This window comes from Exserohilum turcica (genome assembly GCF_000359705.1).
Source record: "Exserohilum turcica Et28A unplaced genomic scaffold SETTUscaffold_15, whole genome shotgun sequence".
NCBI lineage: Eukaryota > Fungi > Ascomycota > Dothideomycetes > Pleosporales > Pleosporaceae > Exserohilum > Exserohilum turcicum.
In genome coordinates this window covers 540,923-556,726 of record NW_007359970.1, presented here as the reverse complement: position 1 = coordinate 556,726, position 15,804 = coordinate 540,923, and the positions used below count along the sequence as shown (strand labels likewise).

At 52.6% G+C, this 15,804-nt stretch overlaps 7 protein-coding genes across 7 annotated transcripts; 6 read left to right on the top strand and 1 right to left on the bottom strand.

Moving 5' to 3' along the window:
• Positions 1 to 232: 232 nt before the first annotated feature.
• On the top strand, positions 233 to 2,977 carry SETTUDRAFT_46736 (uncharacterized protein). Its single transcript, XM_008025585.1, has 3 exons — positions 233 to 333; positions 397 to 1,296; positions 1,345 to 2,977. The coding sequence occupies exons 1-3, from the start codon at positions 275 to 277 to the stop codon at positions 2,915 to 2,917; spliced, it is 2,532 nt and encodes an 843-aa protein (XP_008023776.1). The 5' UTR covers positions 233 to 274; the 3' UTR covers positions 2,918 to 2,977.
• A 152-nt stretch (positions 2,978 to 3,129) lies between these two features.
• Positions 3,130 to 4,855, top strand: SETTUDRAFT_168383 (uncharacterized protein). The gene is given in 5 exon segments (XM_008025719.1): positions 3,130 to 3,151; positions 3,165 to 3,608; positions 3,666 to 3,718; positions 3,795 to 3,949; positions 4,017 to 4,855. 4 exon segments carry the CDS (start codon positions 3,449 to 3,451, stop codon positions 4,477 to 4,479), a joined length of 831 nt encoding a protein of 276 aa, XP_008023910.1. The 5' UTR covers positions 3,130 to 3,151; positions 3,165 to 3,448; the 3' UTR covers positions 4,480 to 4,855.
• Positions 4,856 to 5,351: 496 nt separating this feature from the next.
• Positions 5,352 to 6,506, top strand: SETTUDRAFT_168382 (uncharacterized protein). The gene is made up of 2 exons (XM_008025718.1): positions 5,352 to 5,914; positions 6,088 to 6,506. Exons 1-2 carry the CDS (start codon positions 5,507 to 5,509, stop codon positions 6,292 to 6,294), a joined length of 615 nt encoding a protein of 204 aa, XP_008023909.1. The 5' UTR covers positions 5,352 to 5,506; the 3' UTR covers positions 6,295 to 6,506.
• Positions 6,507 to 10,208: 3,702 nt separating this feature from the next.
• On the top strand, positions 10,209 to 10,894 carry SETTUDRAFT_168381 (uncharacterized protein). The gene is made up of 3 exons (XM_008025717.1): positions 10,209 to 10,471; positions 10,525 to 10,753; positions 10,822 to 10,894. Exons 1-3 carry the CDS (start codon positions 10,231 to 10,233, stop codon positions 10,841 to 10,843), a joined length of 492 nt encoding a protein of 163 aa, XP_008023908.1. The 5' UTR covers positions 10,209 to 10,230; the 3' UTR covers positions 10,844 to 10,894.
• A 736-nt stretch (positions 10,895 to 11,630) lies between these two features.
• SETTUDRAFT_38550 (uncharacterized protein) lies at positions 11,631 to 12,956 on the top strand (the record flags this gene model as incomplete). Its single annotated transcript, XM_008025560.1, has 4 exons — positions 11,631 to 12,373; positions 12,418 to 12,526; positions 12,586 to 12,652; positions 12,676 to 12,956. 4 exons carry the CDS (start codon positions 11,631 to 11,633, stop codon positions 12,954 to 12,956), a joined length of 1,200 nt encoding a protein of 399 aa, XP_008023751.1.
• A 214-nt stretch (positions 12,957 to 13,170) lies between these two features.
• SETTUDRAFT_168379 (uncharacterized protein) lies at positions 13,171 to 14,194 on the top strand. Its single transcript, XM_008025716.1, has 4 exons — positions 13,171 to 13,274; positions 13,334 to 13,411; positions 13,544 to 13,626; positions 13,677 to 14,194. The coding sequence occupies exons 1-4, from the start codon at positions 13,191 to 13,193 to the stop codon at positions 14,041 to 14,043; spliced, it is 612 nt and encodes a 203-aa protein (XP_008023907.1). The 5' UTR covers positions 13,171 to 13,190; the 3' UTR covers positions 14,044 to 14,194.
• On the bottom strand, positions 14,192 to 15,257 carry SETTUDRAFT_168377 (uncharacterized protein). Its single transcript, XM_008025715.1, has 2 exons — positions 14,956 to 15,257; positions 14,192 to 14,895 (listed from the first exon to the last, which is right to left on the bottom strand). Exons 1-2 carry the CDS (start codon positions 15,098 to 15,100, stop codon positions 14,246 to 14,248), a joined length of 795 nt encoding a protein of 264 aa, XP_008023906.1. The 5' UTR covers positions 15,101 to 15,257; the 3' UTR covers positions 14,192 to 14,245.
• Between the last annotated feature and the right edge of the window lie 547 nt (positions 15,258 to 15,804).

The window sequence follows — 15,804 nt, the reverse complement described above, 5'->3', positions numbered from 1 at the left end:
TTTGAACGATTTGATCATTGCAGGATTGAAAGTACTCGCAAAATTGTGTTACTACCTACAAGTGATTTGATTCTCCTAGAAGCTGTGGCTTCATTTCGCCTGTTGGCGTGTGGCTTGCCCACAGATACAGAATGCCAAGGCTCGTGGCTAGTGACGTCACGCCACTTCCGTCTCCAGGTTGGTGAGGACTGCAGACAACAGGCATTACTCGACTACTCGCGCCCCCTTTGGCGACCACCTCGCATCATGCTCTGGTGACCAGCGAGCTGCGAACATGTTACCGCACTCAGGCTGGCATTATGCCGGTCGTCGCGCTCTGTACGGGTCAACAAGGTAAGATTGATGAAGTTTGATCCTAGATGCCGATCATCGTGAGGGGTACTAACGGGCCATCAGGATCGGGTCCCTACCAGCAACATGGCGGCCATCACACATAGGCTTGCAAAGGCCATGCATCAATTCAATTAGACACGTCACTGGCCTGCAAGCTGGTGAGGACAAAACGGGTCACATTAGCGCTGGGCCGAATGAGGGCATTCTCTTCTTCAACAATGTCTTTCCTATTCAGATGCGCAAGATACTCGGGCTTCCTCTGCCACGCATCCTGGACAAACTGATGAGCCCCACCAGCTCCGGCACAGACCCCAAGGCTGTTCTTGAGAGAGCAAGTACCAAGCGAAATCTGCACATTACCGGGGCTGAAGTGCTGCCTCGCATGAGAGAAGGGGGAGCGTTTGTCAAGTTCGCTCACGATGGAAATGCGTCGACATCTGAGATTCAAGAAGCCCTGCAGCAGTACCTGAAAGATCAACCTGTGAAGCCGTGGTGGAGCCCGTGGAAGCAAGTGCAAGCAAAGGCGGTCAAGGGAAGACCATGGGTGGAAGATCTGATGCGTCTGCCTGCTTCCCGTCTACGCGTTGAGTTTGTCTCCGGTGAGCCGGGAGCACCTCCTACCGAAGCAGTCGAGTTGAGCCAAGAACAGCTCTTCCAGTTCTTCCGGCCCTACGGAAAGCTAAGCGACATTGTCATGCAGCCTCCAGACTCCAAGGTTCTTCCAAAGTTTGCCTATCTCGACTATGCTACTATTGGCAAAGCCATCATGGCGAGAAATTGTATGCATGGGTATCTGGTTTCGGAGGCCGAGGGCGGCGGCAAGAAAGGCACGGTTCTGAGACTCAAGTATGAGCAGAAGATCAAACCTCGCTATGTCAGAGACTGGATCTTCAATCATCCTCGTATCGTCATTCCTATTCTGGCTGCTCTCATCGCGGGTTTTGTTGCTGTTGTATTTGACCCGTAAGTATTTCTTCAGTCCCAAGCGGCAGCAATCTAACGAGAAGATAGAATCCGAACATTCTTCGTCAAGGCTCATATCACACGCAACTTTCATATTCAAGACAACGTATGGTATCAGTGGATCAAAGGCTACGCTACAGACATCATCGGCGGAAACAAGAAGCATGACGACGACGACGGCATGGAGGCTATCTGGGATGACCGAAAGGCAGATATCGAACAGATTCAGACGTGGCTAATGGAAACTGCGGACACTTTCATCATCGTACAAGGCCCCCGTGGCTCGGGCAAACGCGAGCTAGTGGTGGACCAGGCGCTACAGCACAAGAGACTCAAGCTGGTAATTGACTGCAAACCGATTCAAGAAGCTCGGGGCGAGAGTGCGACCATCAATGCGGCTGCTGCGTCGGTTGGCTATAGGCCCGTCTTCAGCTGGATGAACAGCATCAGTGGTATGATCGATATGGCTGCGCAAGGTGCCACAGGCGTTAAGACGGGCTTCTCCGAAACTCTCGACTCTCAGCTCAGCAAAATCTGGAACACGACAACCTTGGCTCTCAGGCAGATTGCTCTGGACAACCGACACAAGGACGACAAAGACGCACATTGGAGAGATGACGAGTGGCTCGAGGAACACCCGGAACACCGTCCTGTCGTGGTCATTGATAACTTCCTGCACAAGAGCCAAGAAGGCAGTATCGTTTACGACAAGATCGCCGAATGGGCTGCGCGCCTCGCGACTACGAATGTCGCGCATGTCATCTTCCTCACAAACGATGTTGCTTACAGCAAGTCTCTGTCTAAAGCTATGCCCGACCGAATGTTCCGCCAGATCTCACTCTCAGACTGTAGTCGAGAGGTAGCGAAGCGGTTTGTGATTTCGTACCTTGATGCGGATGTCGAAGACGAGCCTGCGCCAAAGGACGGCTCGCCCAAGCAACTGCCGTCGAAGTTTCGCACTGACCTTGGAGAACTCGATACCTGCATTGACTTGCTAGGCGGTCGGCTCACTGATCTCGAGTTCTTGTCACGGCGCATCAAGACTGGCGAGACACCCACGAAAGCCGTGCACGAAATCATTGACCAGTCTGCTTCGGAGATTCTCAAAATGTACATCTTTGGCGCGGAAGACGAAGACGGGAACCGTCTCTGGCACGCTGAGCAAGCCTGGTTCCTTATCAAGGAGCTCGCGCAGAAGGAGTCTCTGCGATACAATGAGATTATCATTGACGACATGCTCAAGGCAGGCGGCGAATCGGTTCTCCAGGCCCTGGAACAGGCAGAGCTTATTTCGATTGTATCCGGCGCAAACGGCAGACCGTCGATGATCAAGCCCGGCAAGCCCGTGTACCACCCTGCATTCAAGCGCTTGACCGAGGACAAGGTGCTCAAGAGCCGCCTAGACTTGGCTATCCTGACGCATCTGACCAAGGTTGAGAATGCAACGATTGAAAAGTGCGAAAACGAGTTGTTGCTGCTGAGCCAGCTGAGGAGCCAGCCAGCTCAGACTACGGGCAGAGTGAACTACTTGTTGGCCAAATTGATGGCCAGCCAGGGCAAGGTGGAGAAGTACGAGGTGGAGATGAAGGGGCTGAAGAAGGTGCTTGGCAGCGAGTACTAGGTGGTGGTGGACAGGTTGCGCATACATGTATATAGTGATACGACTCCTTTCTGGCCATGCAGCGCACAAACGACGACATATGCTGCTCCGTGACCCCGCGTGTTCACGGGCCAGTTGTCCGATTGGCCGTGGGCGACGACAGAGGACATGCGCATAGCGCGCATACATGGACAAGCGGGCGAAGTGGTGATGGCATGTGTGGGCTGGCGCTGAGAGGCGGCGCCGAGCTTTCTCCGCCTAGGCACTGGGCGGGCTTGGACTGACATCACACGGGAGAAAGGGCGAGCGAGCAGGAAACGTGACAGGCACCGAGGATCGGGAGAAGGGAGCATTTTCCCGCAGAGAAGCTTGGACCTGCCGACAACCGAGCACCGAGCAGCGAGCGCCGTCCAACTCCACCTCACCCAGACTTGCGACTGTCCATTGCCATTGCGCGACTACCCGTGTTCTGTCCTGAGCGGATCGCGCACCTTTTTTTCTTCTCCCTGTCCCTCCATCCCACGCGGACAATTTTCCCCACAACACGGCGCAATGGCTCCCATACCAGATACCGTGGTCGATGACCTCAAGAGCACCGTCAGCCGCCTCGAGAAGCGCATTGCCGAGCTGGAGCACAAGCTGTCGGGCCATGGCGGTCAATCGCCAGCGCAGGAAAGCGTCAGAATGATTCTCATGGGACCGCCGGGTGCTGGTGAGAGAGTTTGCCGAGGGTAGCCAAATTGTGGCATGTTGCTTACACAGACGACAGGCAAGGGCACACAAGCACCGCGGATCAAGGAGAAGTTTTGCGCATGCCATCTTGTACGTGGTGCACCATTCACGGCGCCCGCTTGCTGCGTGGTATACAGGGGAAAAAAGAAGCGCTGACGATATGCAGGCCACAGGAGACATGCTGCGCGCACAGGTGGCGGCAAAAACACCCCTCGGCCGCGAAGCGAAGAAGATTATGGATGCCGGCGGCCTGGTCAGCGACGAGATCATGGTCAACATGATCAAGACGGAGCTCGAGTCCAACCAGGAGTGCTCCAAGGGGTACGTTCTGCTCTAGTCTCTGATTGACGCATTCGTCTGGAGCGTATACTAAAGCCACTCTGAACAGCTTCATCCTCGACGGTTTCCCACGAACAGTCACGCAGGCCGAGAAGCTCGACGGCATGCTTGCCGCAACCAAGAAGCCCCTCCAACACGCGATTGAACTGCAAATCGACGACGGCCTGCTCGTCTCGCGTATCACTGGACGTCTTGTCCACCCCGCATCCGGCCGCTCTTACCACAAGATTTTCAACCCACCCAAGGCGCCCATGACCGACGACATCACTGGCGAGCCGCTCATCCAGCGCTCCGACGACAACGAGGCGACTCTGAAGAAGCGCCTCGCAACCTACCACGCCCAGACGGCGCCCGTTGTCGCATACTACCAGAAGACGGGTATCTGGAAGCCCATTGATGCAAGCCAAGAGCCTGGGCAGGTGTGGAAGAGCTTGCTCAAGGTTTTTGACAACCACGCTACGGTTAGCGGACAGACAGGCAGCCTGCTCAACAAGATTGGCCTCAAGAACTAAATCTACTCTGGCCTTTTGAGTTGAGGCTGGGGATGCGGGACTTGGACGATACGGATCAAATGGACGCTACGAAACACGTCTACAACTTCAACCTCTAGCACGGGCAGACCTTCAACGTCTCGTCATGTTTGTGCGCCACGTATGTAAAAGCCTGCAACTTTACGCTTTGGAATGAGGAATGCACATATGTAATGGATGGGTTTTTTGTACTTGTACAGACGCATTGGAGAGGGTGGGCGGCGGTTTGGGGGGGGGGGGGAGATTAGCACTTTGTGTCTCCTGTGTGTGGATTTCCAGACTCAGGTGGGGGAGGGGGGTCTGCATCTAGATCAGTCAGTAGCTTGCCCGGGGGTTGGAAATAGTGAAAAAGACGTTCATGAACAATGATATTTCTGATTTCAAGTGCTTGCTTGCCTGCTACTTGCTACCCTTGTTTGCGTCACTGACAGTAGGTAACCGAACACGTGGGCCGTTAACTTTTGCAGGCTGTGGCTGTGGGCTATCAACAACGTGTTCGTTCCCTAGGCACACACGAAAAAAAAGAGAGAGAACCCCCCATGTCCGCGGCACTTGACCGGCGTTTAGCACCGTCCTAAGCTCCGAGGCCAAGTCTGGGAAACCCGCTTTTCGCAACCACCAACCAACCCTTGAATTCTCGTCCCCAACTCCCGCCGCCGCGCACAAGAAAGTTATCCAGTAATACCCACATTGACAAGTGTCCTTTTTTCCGCCTTGTGTTGTTACTCTTAGGCCCCCGAATTCCTGCTCTAGGCAACACACACACCCACCTCTTCCCGCTGATTATTAGCACCCCCGGAAGCACCCCCCAGACCCCGCGCGCGCGCAGCGTGCTCGATTGCGGATAGAGATCACGACTTAGCGACGTTGCGCCTGCGAATAAGTACAGATACTACGGCTTGAATTGAAAGAGAAAAGAGGAAAGAAAGAAAGAAAGAAAGACAGACAGAAGAGGGTACAAGCAAGGGCAGCGCAGCGGACAACACAGCAGCGCAGCGAAACAGGCACAATGTCGAACCGCTTCGGGCGCCAAGACGCGCGCGACGACCTCTTCTCCTCGTACAACCGCAGCGCCTCGCCCTCGAAATCAAAAAACAAAGCCCGCGCATCGCCCTACAACGGTAGTAGCTCTGGTGGTGCAAGCTATGGCTACGGTATCCCCTCGTCGTCTTCGTCTCCCAATGGTAGTGCGGCGTTCGGCGCGTATCCTACCGGAAATAGTAATGGCAGTTTGTATCCGGGGGGAAGCAGTAGAGGGCCGTATGGTGGCGCTGGATTGGGCGATGGCGATGCTATGTATCGATCTGCGACGCTGAATTCGCGTGGCCAGTACTCGGCGGCGGTGCTGGATGAGTTGGAGAGTCAGACGGATGAGCATGTGGGTGTGTTGACGAGTAAAGTTAAGATGTTGAAGGATGTATGTTTTTCCCCTTTCTCCCTTCTCTTTTCCCTTGTTTCTGCGTCTTCTTTTTCGTTGCTGCTGCTGCTGCGTTTTTTTGTTGGTTTCGTTTCTGCCATGCTCTTTGCTGAGTGCCGTGTACACTTTGCTGAGTGAAGAGACGTTTTTTTTAACTAACAACGCCCCCGCAGTTAACCCATCTCATCGGCGACGAAATCCGCGACTCAACCACGCTCGCCGAGAAAATGAACGACCAGTTTGAAACTTCCAGACTCAAAATTAAAGGTACCATGACGCGTATGCTGCGCATGGCGGAGAAAACGGGCGTCGGGTGGAAGGCTTGGTTGGGCTTTTTTGCCGCCGTCGTGTTGCTGTTTTGGTGGGTGTGGTTGGGTTGATCCCATTTGTATGAGTTGGGTTGCGTTGCGTTGCGTTGGTAAGAGGGTGAAGACGATATGAAATGGGATATGGCATATGGAGCATGATGGATATGGGGTATGGGTAATGCGGGGATTCCGGCTACATTTGGGTTGCGGCATCTGGATGATGGTGCTGCTGTAAGCGCATATCAAGCGCCATGTATATGGCACTGCGCTGCGTTGGGTGGGGGGGGGAGGACTCGAAACACATAGAGTCCTCTTTCTTTTTTTTCCTTTCTTTTTTTCTTTCCTGTTTGGTATCAATTGCATACTCGGCGCGGCGTTTTGCGGTCTTGTTGTCGCTATTACATACTTCTTTCCATCTTGCATCTTCTTCTTCTTCTTCTTCTTCTTCATTTCTTTCTCAGCTTGCTTTCCAACGGATATCGATGTACTGTACTGTGCTGAATATACCACATCCACTCGAAAGAAACCTTTTTTTTTAAGAAAAAAAAACGACTTTACTGTGTTGGGTCTCGTCTGATGTCATCTTGTCTTGCCTTGTGCTGTGTTGTGTTGGTTGTTTTGTGCAGTATATCGGTTTCTTGTTTGATGTCGTATGGCCCAGTCTTCTTAGAGTGTTTTTTTGATTACATGGAAATAGCTGGTGATGGTGAGGAGGAAGAGGAGCAGGAGGAGCAGGAGGAGGAGGAGGGGGAGGAGGATATAAGTGTAAAACCTCTTAGTACTACCTACATGATAGAACTGCACTAGACATATCTTTCTCAAGAAAGAAAAAATCAAAGAAACAGAAAAGTAGGAAATACTGTGTTCTTCTTTTTCTTTATTAGCAACACCGCACAGGTACATGGCTTGATTTGGGGGTGCTTTGGTTTACTTTGTTTTGTTTTGGCTAGTTGAGATTGGGGTCTTTCGTGGGCTATACAGACATATATGGATTATTGATGGATGGATGGATAGATGCATAGATATGTGCATGGTTTCTCACCAGCAAGTACTCGAGACTAAGTATAGACATTGCAAAAAGTGCTCAATCGCGTTCTGGATAAACGCTTGGGATACCGGTTTTCTCTGACTTGTATGTTATGCAATTCGTGTGTATGTGTATGTGTGGGGATCGAGATGGACAGGATTCTTTGTTTTCAATGGAAGAAAAAAAAGGGGGGGGGAAAGTAAGGGAGGGGAAGGAGTGGCGGTAGGCGGGGGTGCAGGAATGCGAAAAGAGCTAGTTATGTGGAAGATATGGTTTTCCCACGTGTTTTGGTAAGAGGGTATGGGCTGTGGGATGTTTCTTGGAGGTTTTGTTTGGGTTTAGGGGGTGGGGGTTTCATGGGTTGGTGTGGTGTGGTGGGTTTTGATAATAGCGTCAAGTAAAGTAAAGTAAAGTAAAGTATGGAATAGATGATGATGGTGATGTAGTTAGTCTAGTCTCTGGTAGTACTGAAATGGGAATAGGAGTAATCATGGCGAGCTTTTCGAGGGCTTGGTACAGAGGGCTTGGGTAGAAGCAGTGGTGGTACTTGGGAATATATGTAGCGTTGTTCTGGGTGATGAATTGCCGCTTTGGGGATAAGGCTGTAGTAAGAAAGTCGACGAATACGGATGAATTGACTGAAACCAACTCCCTGGCTCCTATTTGGTGATTACCTTTTCTTGCCAAGAAACGGAAAGATGTGTTACTCTTCTCAACCGAGGCTTTTTCTCGGTAATTGTTGTCTTGGAGCTACAATGTCTGATCACGCATGCCGAATGCAACTTTTAGAGTGCAAGACTAGCTGTTACAGATGCAGACGACACAAAGAATTGACCTTGATTGATTGGTTCAATCAAGGTCTCTCCGAGAAATTCACTTGTATGACATACAGGACGGCAATGTCATTAGCTCCATCTCATCTCGACAGAACGAATAGAGGAAATCGAAGACTGTACACCTAGTATACCATCTTCAATAACCTCCGAATCAAAACGGTTATAAAGCCCAGCCTTTACCTTAGCGCACCCACAGTATAGCCCGGCTAAGCATAACCGTTGGTCCATGTATGTAGATCTTCGGTGGGAAGCCACCCTGTAGTATTTCCTCATTCACCCTAGCTTTCTGGGCGTAAGCAGCTCAACCAGCCATGGACCGCATGCATACATGCCCTTGCAAACTCTCTTTTAACATTCTTCGTAAATCTCGCATTTGCCATTGCCGGGGTCATCCGCTCTCCCCCGCTCGCCCAACTGGGCTGGCAGCTGGGCGCGCCGCCGGGCGCATAACTCCGTGCGGCTAAGAAGAGCTGGAAACCCCACAACACGAGATTTCTGGCTTGGATGTGTTGCGAGAGAGAGGGAGGGAAGTCAGGTCAGCAGAGATGCAAGTACGGGTATGTGTATGTGTATGTCGTAGACTTGTTGTGGTAAGGCGGGGGACATTCCGTCATATGAGGCAGCAAAAGACCAGCACCTGAAGAACGGTGTAGACTTGCGCAAGGTTCTGGCTGATTAGCTTCAGGACTTGGATTCATCCTGGCTCACTGTGATGTGTATGTAAGTGTATGTATGGAAGAGATCTCACTTATCGAGGCGAAACACGCCAACTTTTTTTCGACACGGAATACGCACCGCCGTGTCTTTTGCACCAGATACAGTCTAGCGGGCGGTTTTCTAGAATGTGAGTACCCTAGCTGGTATTTCTCACATGTCGCTCAAATCCACGTCATGGGGAGAGGCTCAGTAGGTGTAGGTGTACCCACCCCCTCCCCATGATGACCGACCGTAGCCATGCCAGACTGTTGCGCAGCGACGATCGACATTGGAACCAAGTCGCATGATATCCATGCCACCCCCGCTCCGCAGTGTCTCCAGACCACACAGCAACCATGGCTTGGTTACCCTGCATGTGAGAAAAGAAAGAAAGGTCCTAAGCCTAAGCCTAAGCCACCTTGGCGATGCGATAACGTTTGCGCGTCTCGGTCGCACATTCAGTTGCGTTTGTAAAATTTGCATCAGCGAGGATTCACACAGCCATCATGGCATGGATACCACGTTCCTCGGAGGTGCAAAGGCCAGTCCAGCATGTTGTTGATCTGGCATGTTGTCAACTGAAAGCGGGCGACCTAAAAACTTGGGTTGGCATCATGTTAACTACTTACTGAGATAAAACCTGCTGTACGGACTCAACCCTACTTTTCGCTTTAGCACCGGAAACGTCACACAGCTTTGGCTTTGCCGGTCTAGAATTAACGAAAAAAAAATATCACGACACTGACAACTGCAACCCAGAGTTTTGCAGGCGGGGGGGGGAGGGGATGCGCCCCAATCACAATGACCAGCCAAGGGGGGGTTGTGTCAGGGCCACTTTGGTGGATCGGCAACGTACGCCAAGAAGGCTGGGTGCAGCGCCACACTGGGCATGCGCCACGCGTCATTCATGGGAGACAGGAAATAGAGCATAGCATGGTAGCAAAGACGACGACGGTGACGGTCATGGGTGCCCAAGTGATCTCATCTGCCAAGCCACGCATACACAGAACGGAACAAGCATCACGGGTATGCGGCTAGCAGGGCTGATTCCGCGGTGAGAGAGAGCAAGCAAGCAAGAGAGACAGCCTGAGCGGTGGCTGACGAAGGGCCCAAGACTGGAAACCGGGCGCGGCTGTCATGGGCTGGCATGGGGGGGGGGGGTTTGCGTCTTGGGTCGGCTTGTAGCACTACGCAACAGACGTGGCTGACGTCTGGATATCTTGGGCTCTCGCTGGTAAAACCAGGGTATCACATCATGGCCATTGGTAGTCCCCCTCGTTTGTGTATAAATGCATAGGACCCAAAGTCCAAGAAGCTGGTGCATCATTCATCTTGTTACTTGACCTTCAAACATTGTGATATACTTACTCTTCATTCCACCACTGGATTGATTCATATATCCATCTTCGACACATCCACAGACATACAAGCACATACCCTCCAGCCAACATGATCTTCTCACGCCTCTTCTCCATCATCATGCGAATCGCACAATGGGTCTTCGCCGCCATCGTGCTGGGCCTGACATCCTACTTCACCTACCGAACCACACTGGGACCCCGACGCCATGACGATGGGCCACTCGGGCGCTTGATCTTCTCCATCATCTGGTCGTCGCTATCCATCATCTTCGCCTTCATCTGGGCCATTCCCACAAAGTCCAGCATGTCGGGCTACGTCTCTGACTTTGGTAAGCAGCCTTGCCAACCTCATTTCAGGTGGATGCTAACAATAGCAATGTAGTCTTCACCGCTGGCTGGGCCGCCGTCTTCGGGCTGCTCGTCGACTGGTTCAACGGCACGGGGTGTGGCAGCGCGTGGGCTTGGCGCAACGGCTTCTCGCTGCGACGCAGCAACATGTGCGGGCAATGGCGTACTGCCCAGGCCTTTTCCTTCTTGTCCATGATCACCTGGTTTGCTACCGCCATCTTCGGCATCATCATGGTGCACCGCCTTCAGCGCCGCGCGGCAGCGTAAGTTCTTCTCTTTCTTCACACAGCCCCTCTGGATAACAGTCTTGACTAATTTTTGGGTTTTCCAGTAATACTACCTCGCGTGTCTAGTCCATCTGCCGAGTAATACGGCCATTCTGGGTGACACAAACTGTCGTGGCACAGCCCCCGGTGGAGACGTATACCAAAGCGCCGAAGGGGCATGATCGGCAGTCTACCCAAGACTTTTCCAACGTCTACATTGCTGCATACTTCGGGGTACTTTCCTCGCTTATTTCGACATGCGAACACGATATATCCTACATTATCTTTTAGCGGGGCGTTGTTCTGGTTTTACGGTGCAAGGGGTACTTGTGGTTGGCTTGGTCCTTCGGACCAATACGAACCTGTAATTACTTGTCCAAATTAATTCATGCATTTATTCAATTTCTGTATGCTTACTGCGCGTTACCTTTGTGCGTAAAAGGAAGCCGTTAAACAAAAGGACCTGATGCTGTACGTTAAGAGCAAACGTGTAGTTTAAGCGGGTTATTATAAGAAGCTTTTGAAGCCGCTGTTTTATCTTAGCTGAGCCAGCCTTGGTTTGCGGCATTTCTTTTTCTTTTATATTTTCGCTGCTCAAAACATGAACAGGCCCCGCGACTATGAAGAGCGGTCAAGTTGGCGACAAAGCTCAAACAATAAAGTTCCTCCATCGGTGAGCTGTATTCGAGCAAGACACGGCTTTTGAGAGACTGACTCAGGTGTAACTGCAGGCACTGATTTCGTACTGGGTACTAAGCGGCTTACGCATCAACCAGTCCCAACCTCGGCTAGTCACATAAGGTCTTCATAAGCAAATTGCAAGCAAATGCTTATCTAATCATTATGAGCAACTTATTCGACTTCAGGGATGGAAATGTGGTGGCTGTTTGTTGCCTCTGGTTCTCACAGCGGTGCTACTGTGTATAAACAAACGAAAACCGACAAAACATTGTTCATGGCATCACCCAACGCGACTGACATGAGGACGACTAGTGTGAGCCAGGATATGGAAGCTTCTGATGCAGGGAGTGGTAGGCGTCGGATGAAAATATTCCGCAGGAGCCCAGCCATTTCTTCGAGGCCATTTGCTGGACGTATCGGTGGCAACCAGGAATTTACCATACCAGCAGAAGATGCTTCCAAGACTCTACTTCCAGACGCGTCAGCGATATTCTCATGGCATCAGTCTTTCTCTCTGCGCGCCTTCGCTGATATAGAGCTGTGGAAGGAGTCCTTCATCGAAGGCGTGGGGACTTGTCTACAGACCTACCTGTCCGGTCTCGCTTCCGTCGGTCTTGGTCCCCTGGTCAAAGCGACGGCTTTGGGGCCTGTTTCAACGGCTGCATTCGGAAGCATTGTAACCGGTACGCTGATTGCATTATTCATCTTTAGCGCTGGTCCAGTCTCCGGAGGACATCTCAATCCGACAATTACTATGGCGACCTTTACGGCAGGACTGTCTATTTTCCCGAGAACGTTACTTTATGTTCTTTTCCAGAGTGTTGGCGGCTTGGCAGCTGGTGGTCTAATTCGAGCGAGCTTGGGCATGAATCCGCATGACATTCCACCTATACCGGGATGTTATATTGACACCAGTTTGGTTACACCAGGCGAAGCGTGAGTTTGAAAAGTCCAATTACTCGCAACTGCTGACAGTCCAGGTATGTTTTGGAGACAATGACAACTTTTGGTTTGATATTCATTGCCTTTGGAGTGGGTCTTGATCCTAGACAAAGGGAGGTCTTTGGCCCAGCTTTGTCGCCGATTTTGGTAAGCATTATGCTATGCATGCGTTATGGTGCGTTGCTGTAGAGCTGACAGCGTTCAAGGTGGGCCTTGCGCAGACTATGTGTTCTTTTGCATCCTCGATAGTAAGGGCTGGATACAGCGGGGCCTGTAAGTGCACCCGACGAAAGTAGTGGAAAAAGTGGTTGCTGACAATGATAAGCATGCAACCCAGCGCGCTGTCTCGGGCTCATGCTTGCCGCAGGTAAGTACTCAGGATTTCTGCCGCTGTGACTATCTGACGCGCTTCAGACCGCTTCGACTATCATTATATCCATTGGGTTGGGCCGGTAACGACGGCGGTGCTGAATGGATTGTTGTATTGGGCCATTCCGATATACAAGCGGGAGGGGTAGAGCAGGCAGGTTCTGATGACAGCTTCTCCGTAGTGGATGACACTCTTTTAGGACAATGAGTTTTTAATAATAGACAACAAATAGAAACTAGACCACTCGCCGTAAGCTGTAGGTGGCTGTATGTGTGACTGCATGTGTGTGTGTAGTGTGTGAGGCGCGCGTGCATGTGGGCCGACAATGGTTGGCGCTAAGGCCGGCTAGCGCCTCGCTTGCAGCACACGATGCTTTGAAAATCGCCCGTAGCCATCACGAACTTTCAACGACTCCGACCAGCTCGACATCAAGCCGCCAACATGTCCGCCAACTCGCTGAACAAGATCGCGCCCAACAGCCCTTCCAGGCAGAACCCCTCTGAGATTGAGACCAGCATCGCCAGCGCAAGTGGTCCCGCTCAATTGTGTGCAAATGGCGGCAGCAGTACTAACACGGGCTACAGGCGTTGACTGACCTCGAGAACAATGTGCCTGACTTGAAGGCCTCTCTGCGCCCTCTGCAGTTTGTCTCTGCTCGCGAGGTATGATAGATCCGAAGACGTCCACGATGCGCTCTCGAGCGACGCCTGCACACGCACCTGCACCCATACCCTACATACTGAAGAGGCGGTGGGCACTGGGCAGCAACAATACGCTGACACCAGGATTCTTAGATCGAGGTTGGCCATGGACGCAAGGCTATTGTCATCTTCGTCCCTGTTCCCCTTCTGTCCCTGTGGCACAAGGCCCAGCAGCGGTATGCTTCACTCTGCAAGCGCCGGCCCAGCTCTTGCTAACAGCGTGCAGCCTCACCCGTGAGCTCGAGAAGAAGTTCTCTGACCGCCACGTCCTGATTGTTGCTTCGCGCCGCATTCTCCCCCGCCCCAAGCGATCCAACCGCTCCCGCTCTTCCCAGACCCAGAAGCGTCCGCAGTCGCGAACTCTCACTGCTGTCCACGACGCCATTCTGACCGACCTCGTCTACCCCGTCGAGATTGTCGGCAAGCGTCTCCGTACCCGCGAGGACGGCAGCAAGATCCTCAAGGTCGTTCTCGACGAGAAGGAGCGCGGCGGTGTTGACTACAGGCTCGACACCTACAGCGAGGTGTACAAGCGCCTCACTGGCAAGGGTGTCAACTTCGAGTTCCCCCAGAGCCAGCAGACCGACTACTAAGCGTGGACGGGTAGCTGGGTGAGGTCTCATTATTCTACATGGTTCAGGAGTACGGCAGGGCTTCGGATATGCATCATGTACCGGCATCAAAAAGGAATGTGAATGAGATGACATGAGCCTGTAATGAGCACCTCTTCAAAGATACCACTGGCAATTGATGTTATTTACTGTGACTGTTTTACTTTTGGAGTGACTAGGGTGTCTACGGGCGGTCGAGCTCTGGGTAGTGCCTGAAGATGCCGTTGCCAAAGGGCAGCCTCCGCTCACTTTGCAGGTACTCGCTGATGCCCTTTGTGTGGGCGATGTTGTCGTAAAAGGTGTCGAAGAGCAGCGGGTAGTCCTTCTTCCTCGCTTTTAGCTCGTTGGGGAAGGCATATTGCAAGCCACTCAAGACATTCCAAAGCGTGGTGTCGGCATAGCTGAGCTTGGCTCCCACGAGGAATTTACCTTGTCCTTGGGCCTCGTTGGCCTTCAGGATGCGCTCGAAGAAGGACAGGAACTTGGGGATGCGCGTCTCGCGGAAGTCGGCGGCCTTTTTGAGCGACTCTTCCTTTTGGTCGTCGTAGTACTTGGAGACGGCGACGGGGTGGTGGGTATCGTGGGCTTCGTTGTTGAGATCGAGAGCGGTCAGGGCATGTGCCTGGATCCAAGCCTTTTCTGCCTCGTCGGCGCCAGCAAGGTCTAGCTTGTCGCCGAGATAAGAGAGGATGGCAGGGGTCTGGTAGATGACGAGGGGAGCGCCATTCTTGCCTTCGCCTGGCACCCTAAGCGCGGGCGGGGCAAAGACGGGCGGGTTGCCGTCTGAGCTCAGGCTGTCTCGCGAAAGGACTTCCACGACGGCTTTTGCGCCCGCTGTTGGCAACGAGGGTTAGCTGGAGATGGGTGCAGGAGAGGCGTTGGGAGCTTGCGTACGGCCGCCAGGCTCGTTGGCCGTGTCCTTGTACGAGACACATGCTGCTTCAAAGGCCAGGCGGACAAACTCGCCGCGCCCGGGAATGCCGGGCCAGTACAGCAGCTCGTACGGCGGGTGGGTGCGCGCTTTCTTGCTCGTCGCCATTGCAGATGTATAGAGGCGAGATGCAGCGGTGCTCTGGGCGTGGTGTCGGGCAAGCTGGAGGAGGCTGTATGCGGGGTGAAGAGCTCGACGAGACTGGCACAGCATCGAATGGCTGATGTCAGCGCGTCGCGGCAGTAGCTGCCATACTGAGTGGAGGCCTGCACTGTACGTGTATGTAAGTAATGCGCTGCAGCATGGATACCAGCATCATCACCCCCTCATCAAAAGAAATCGAACGGTACTAGCCCGAATACAGTTAGACACGGTTCGATCTCTTTTGAGGATGTGGTGTCATTGTGACGACTAGGCGGGGAGGGGCTCCGCAGCTGAGCCGTGCCATGGTAATCCGGGGCTAAAGCGTGTGTGCGGCATGCCTGACAGCTCCATGCACACGTCAGTTGCGGACCCAAAGCTTCTCGGGTCATCAGGCAGTTCCGTCTGTTAGGGCAAAAATTATTCGTCCTACCACTAAGCGGCTATTTGGCCTGCTAGTAAGCAGGGGTCTGCATTAGTGGACTTGGCTAAAACATTAGTAGTGTAACGGCGCAGGTAAGGCAGGTCGGATCTGTTTCGGTCGTAGGATCACTCAGAGGCATATGGGAGTGCGTGGGATCACAAAGAGCCTAGATTCAACAAGCCACCTATAGGCCTTGTACGAAAGGATATCAAAAGTCTACAGAGCTAGCTACAGGGAGTGTCTCAAT

What these genes read in the sequence shown, in the direction of transcription:
- SETTUDRAFT_46736 (XM_008025585.1), top strand. Translation starts at nt 275, where the DNA reads ATGTTACCGCACTCAGGCTGGCATTATGCCGGTCGTCGCGCTCTGTAC. An exon ending in GCTCTGTACGGGTCAACAAG is followed by an intron (nt 334 to 396) that starts GTAAGATTGATG and finishes ACGGGCCATCAG; the next exon opens with GATCGGGTCCCTACCAGCAA. An exon ending in GTTGCTGTTGTATTTGACCC is followed by an intron (nt 1,297 to 1,344) that starts GTAAGTATTTCT and finishes ACGAGAAGATAG; the next exon opens with AATCCGAACATTCTTCGTCA.
- SETTUDRAFT_168377 (XM_008025715.1), bottom strand. Translation starts at nt 15,100, where the DNA reads ATGGCGACGAGCAAGAAAGCGCGCACCCACCCGCCGTACGAGCTGCTG. An exon ending in GGCCAACGAGCCTGGCGGCC is followed by an intron (nt 14,896 to 14,955) that starts GTACGCAAGCTC and finishes CGTTGCCAACAG; the next exon opens with CGGGCGCAAAAGCCGTCGTG.
- SETTUDRAFT_168382 (XM_008025718.1), top strand. Translation starts at nt 5,507, where the DNA reads ATGTCGAACCGCTTCGGGCGCCAAGACGCGCGCGACGACCTCTTCTCC. An exon ending in AAGTTAAGATGTTGAAGGAT is followed by an intron (nt 5,915 to 6,087) that starts GTATGTTTTTCC and finishes ACGCCCCCGCAG; the next exon opens with TTAACCCATCTCATCGGCGA.
- SETTUDRAFT_168381 (XM_008025717.1), top strand. Translation starts at nt 10,231, where the DNA reads ATGATCTTCTCACGCCTCTTCTCCATCATCATGCGAATCGCACAATGG. An exon ending in GGGCTACGTCTCTGACTTTG is followed by an intron (nt 10,472 to 10,524) that starts GTAAGCAGCCTT and finishes ATAGCAATGTAG; the next exon opens with TCTTCACCGCTGGCTGGGCC. An exon ending in CTTCAGCGCCGCGCGGCAGC is followed by an intron (nt 10,754 to 10,821) that starts GTAAGTTCTTCT and finishes TGGGTTTTCCAG; the next exon opens with TAATACTACCTCGCGTGTCT.
- SETTUDRAFT_168379 (XM_008025716.1), top strand. Translation starts at nt 13,191, where the DNA reads ATGTCCGCCAACTCGCTGAACAAGATCGCGCCCAACAGCCCTTCCAGG. An exon ending in TTGAGACCAGCATCGCCAGC is followed by an intron (nt 13,275 to 13,333) that starts GCAAGTGGTCCC and finishes CACGGGCTACAG; the next exon opens with GCGTTGACTGACCTCGAGAA. An exon ending in TGGCACAAGGCCCAGCAGCG is followed by an intron (nt 13,627 to 13,676) that starts GTATGCTTCACT and finishes AACAGCGTGCAG; the next exon opens with CCTCACCCGTGAGCTCGAGA.
- SETTUDRAFT_168383 (XM_008025719.1), top strand. Translation starts at nt 3,449, where the DNA reads ATGGCTCCCATACCAGATACCGTGGTCGATGACCTCAAGAGCACCGTC. An exon ending in AGTTTTGCGCATGCCATCTT is followed by an intron (nt 3,719 to 3,794) that starts GTACGTGGTGCA and finishes GACGATATGCAG; the next exon opens with GCCACAGGAGACATGCTGCG. An exon ending in AACCAGGAGTGCTCCAAGGG is followed by an intron (nt 3,950 to 4,016) that starts GTACGTTCTGCT and finishes CACTCTGAACAG; the next exon opens with CTTCATCCTCGACGGTTTCC.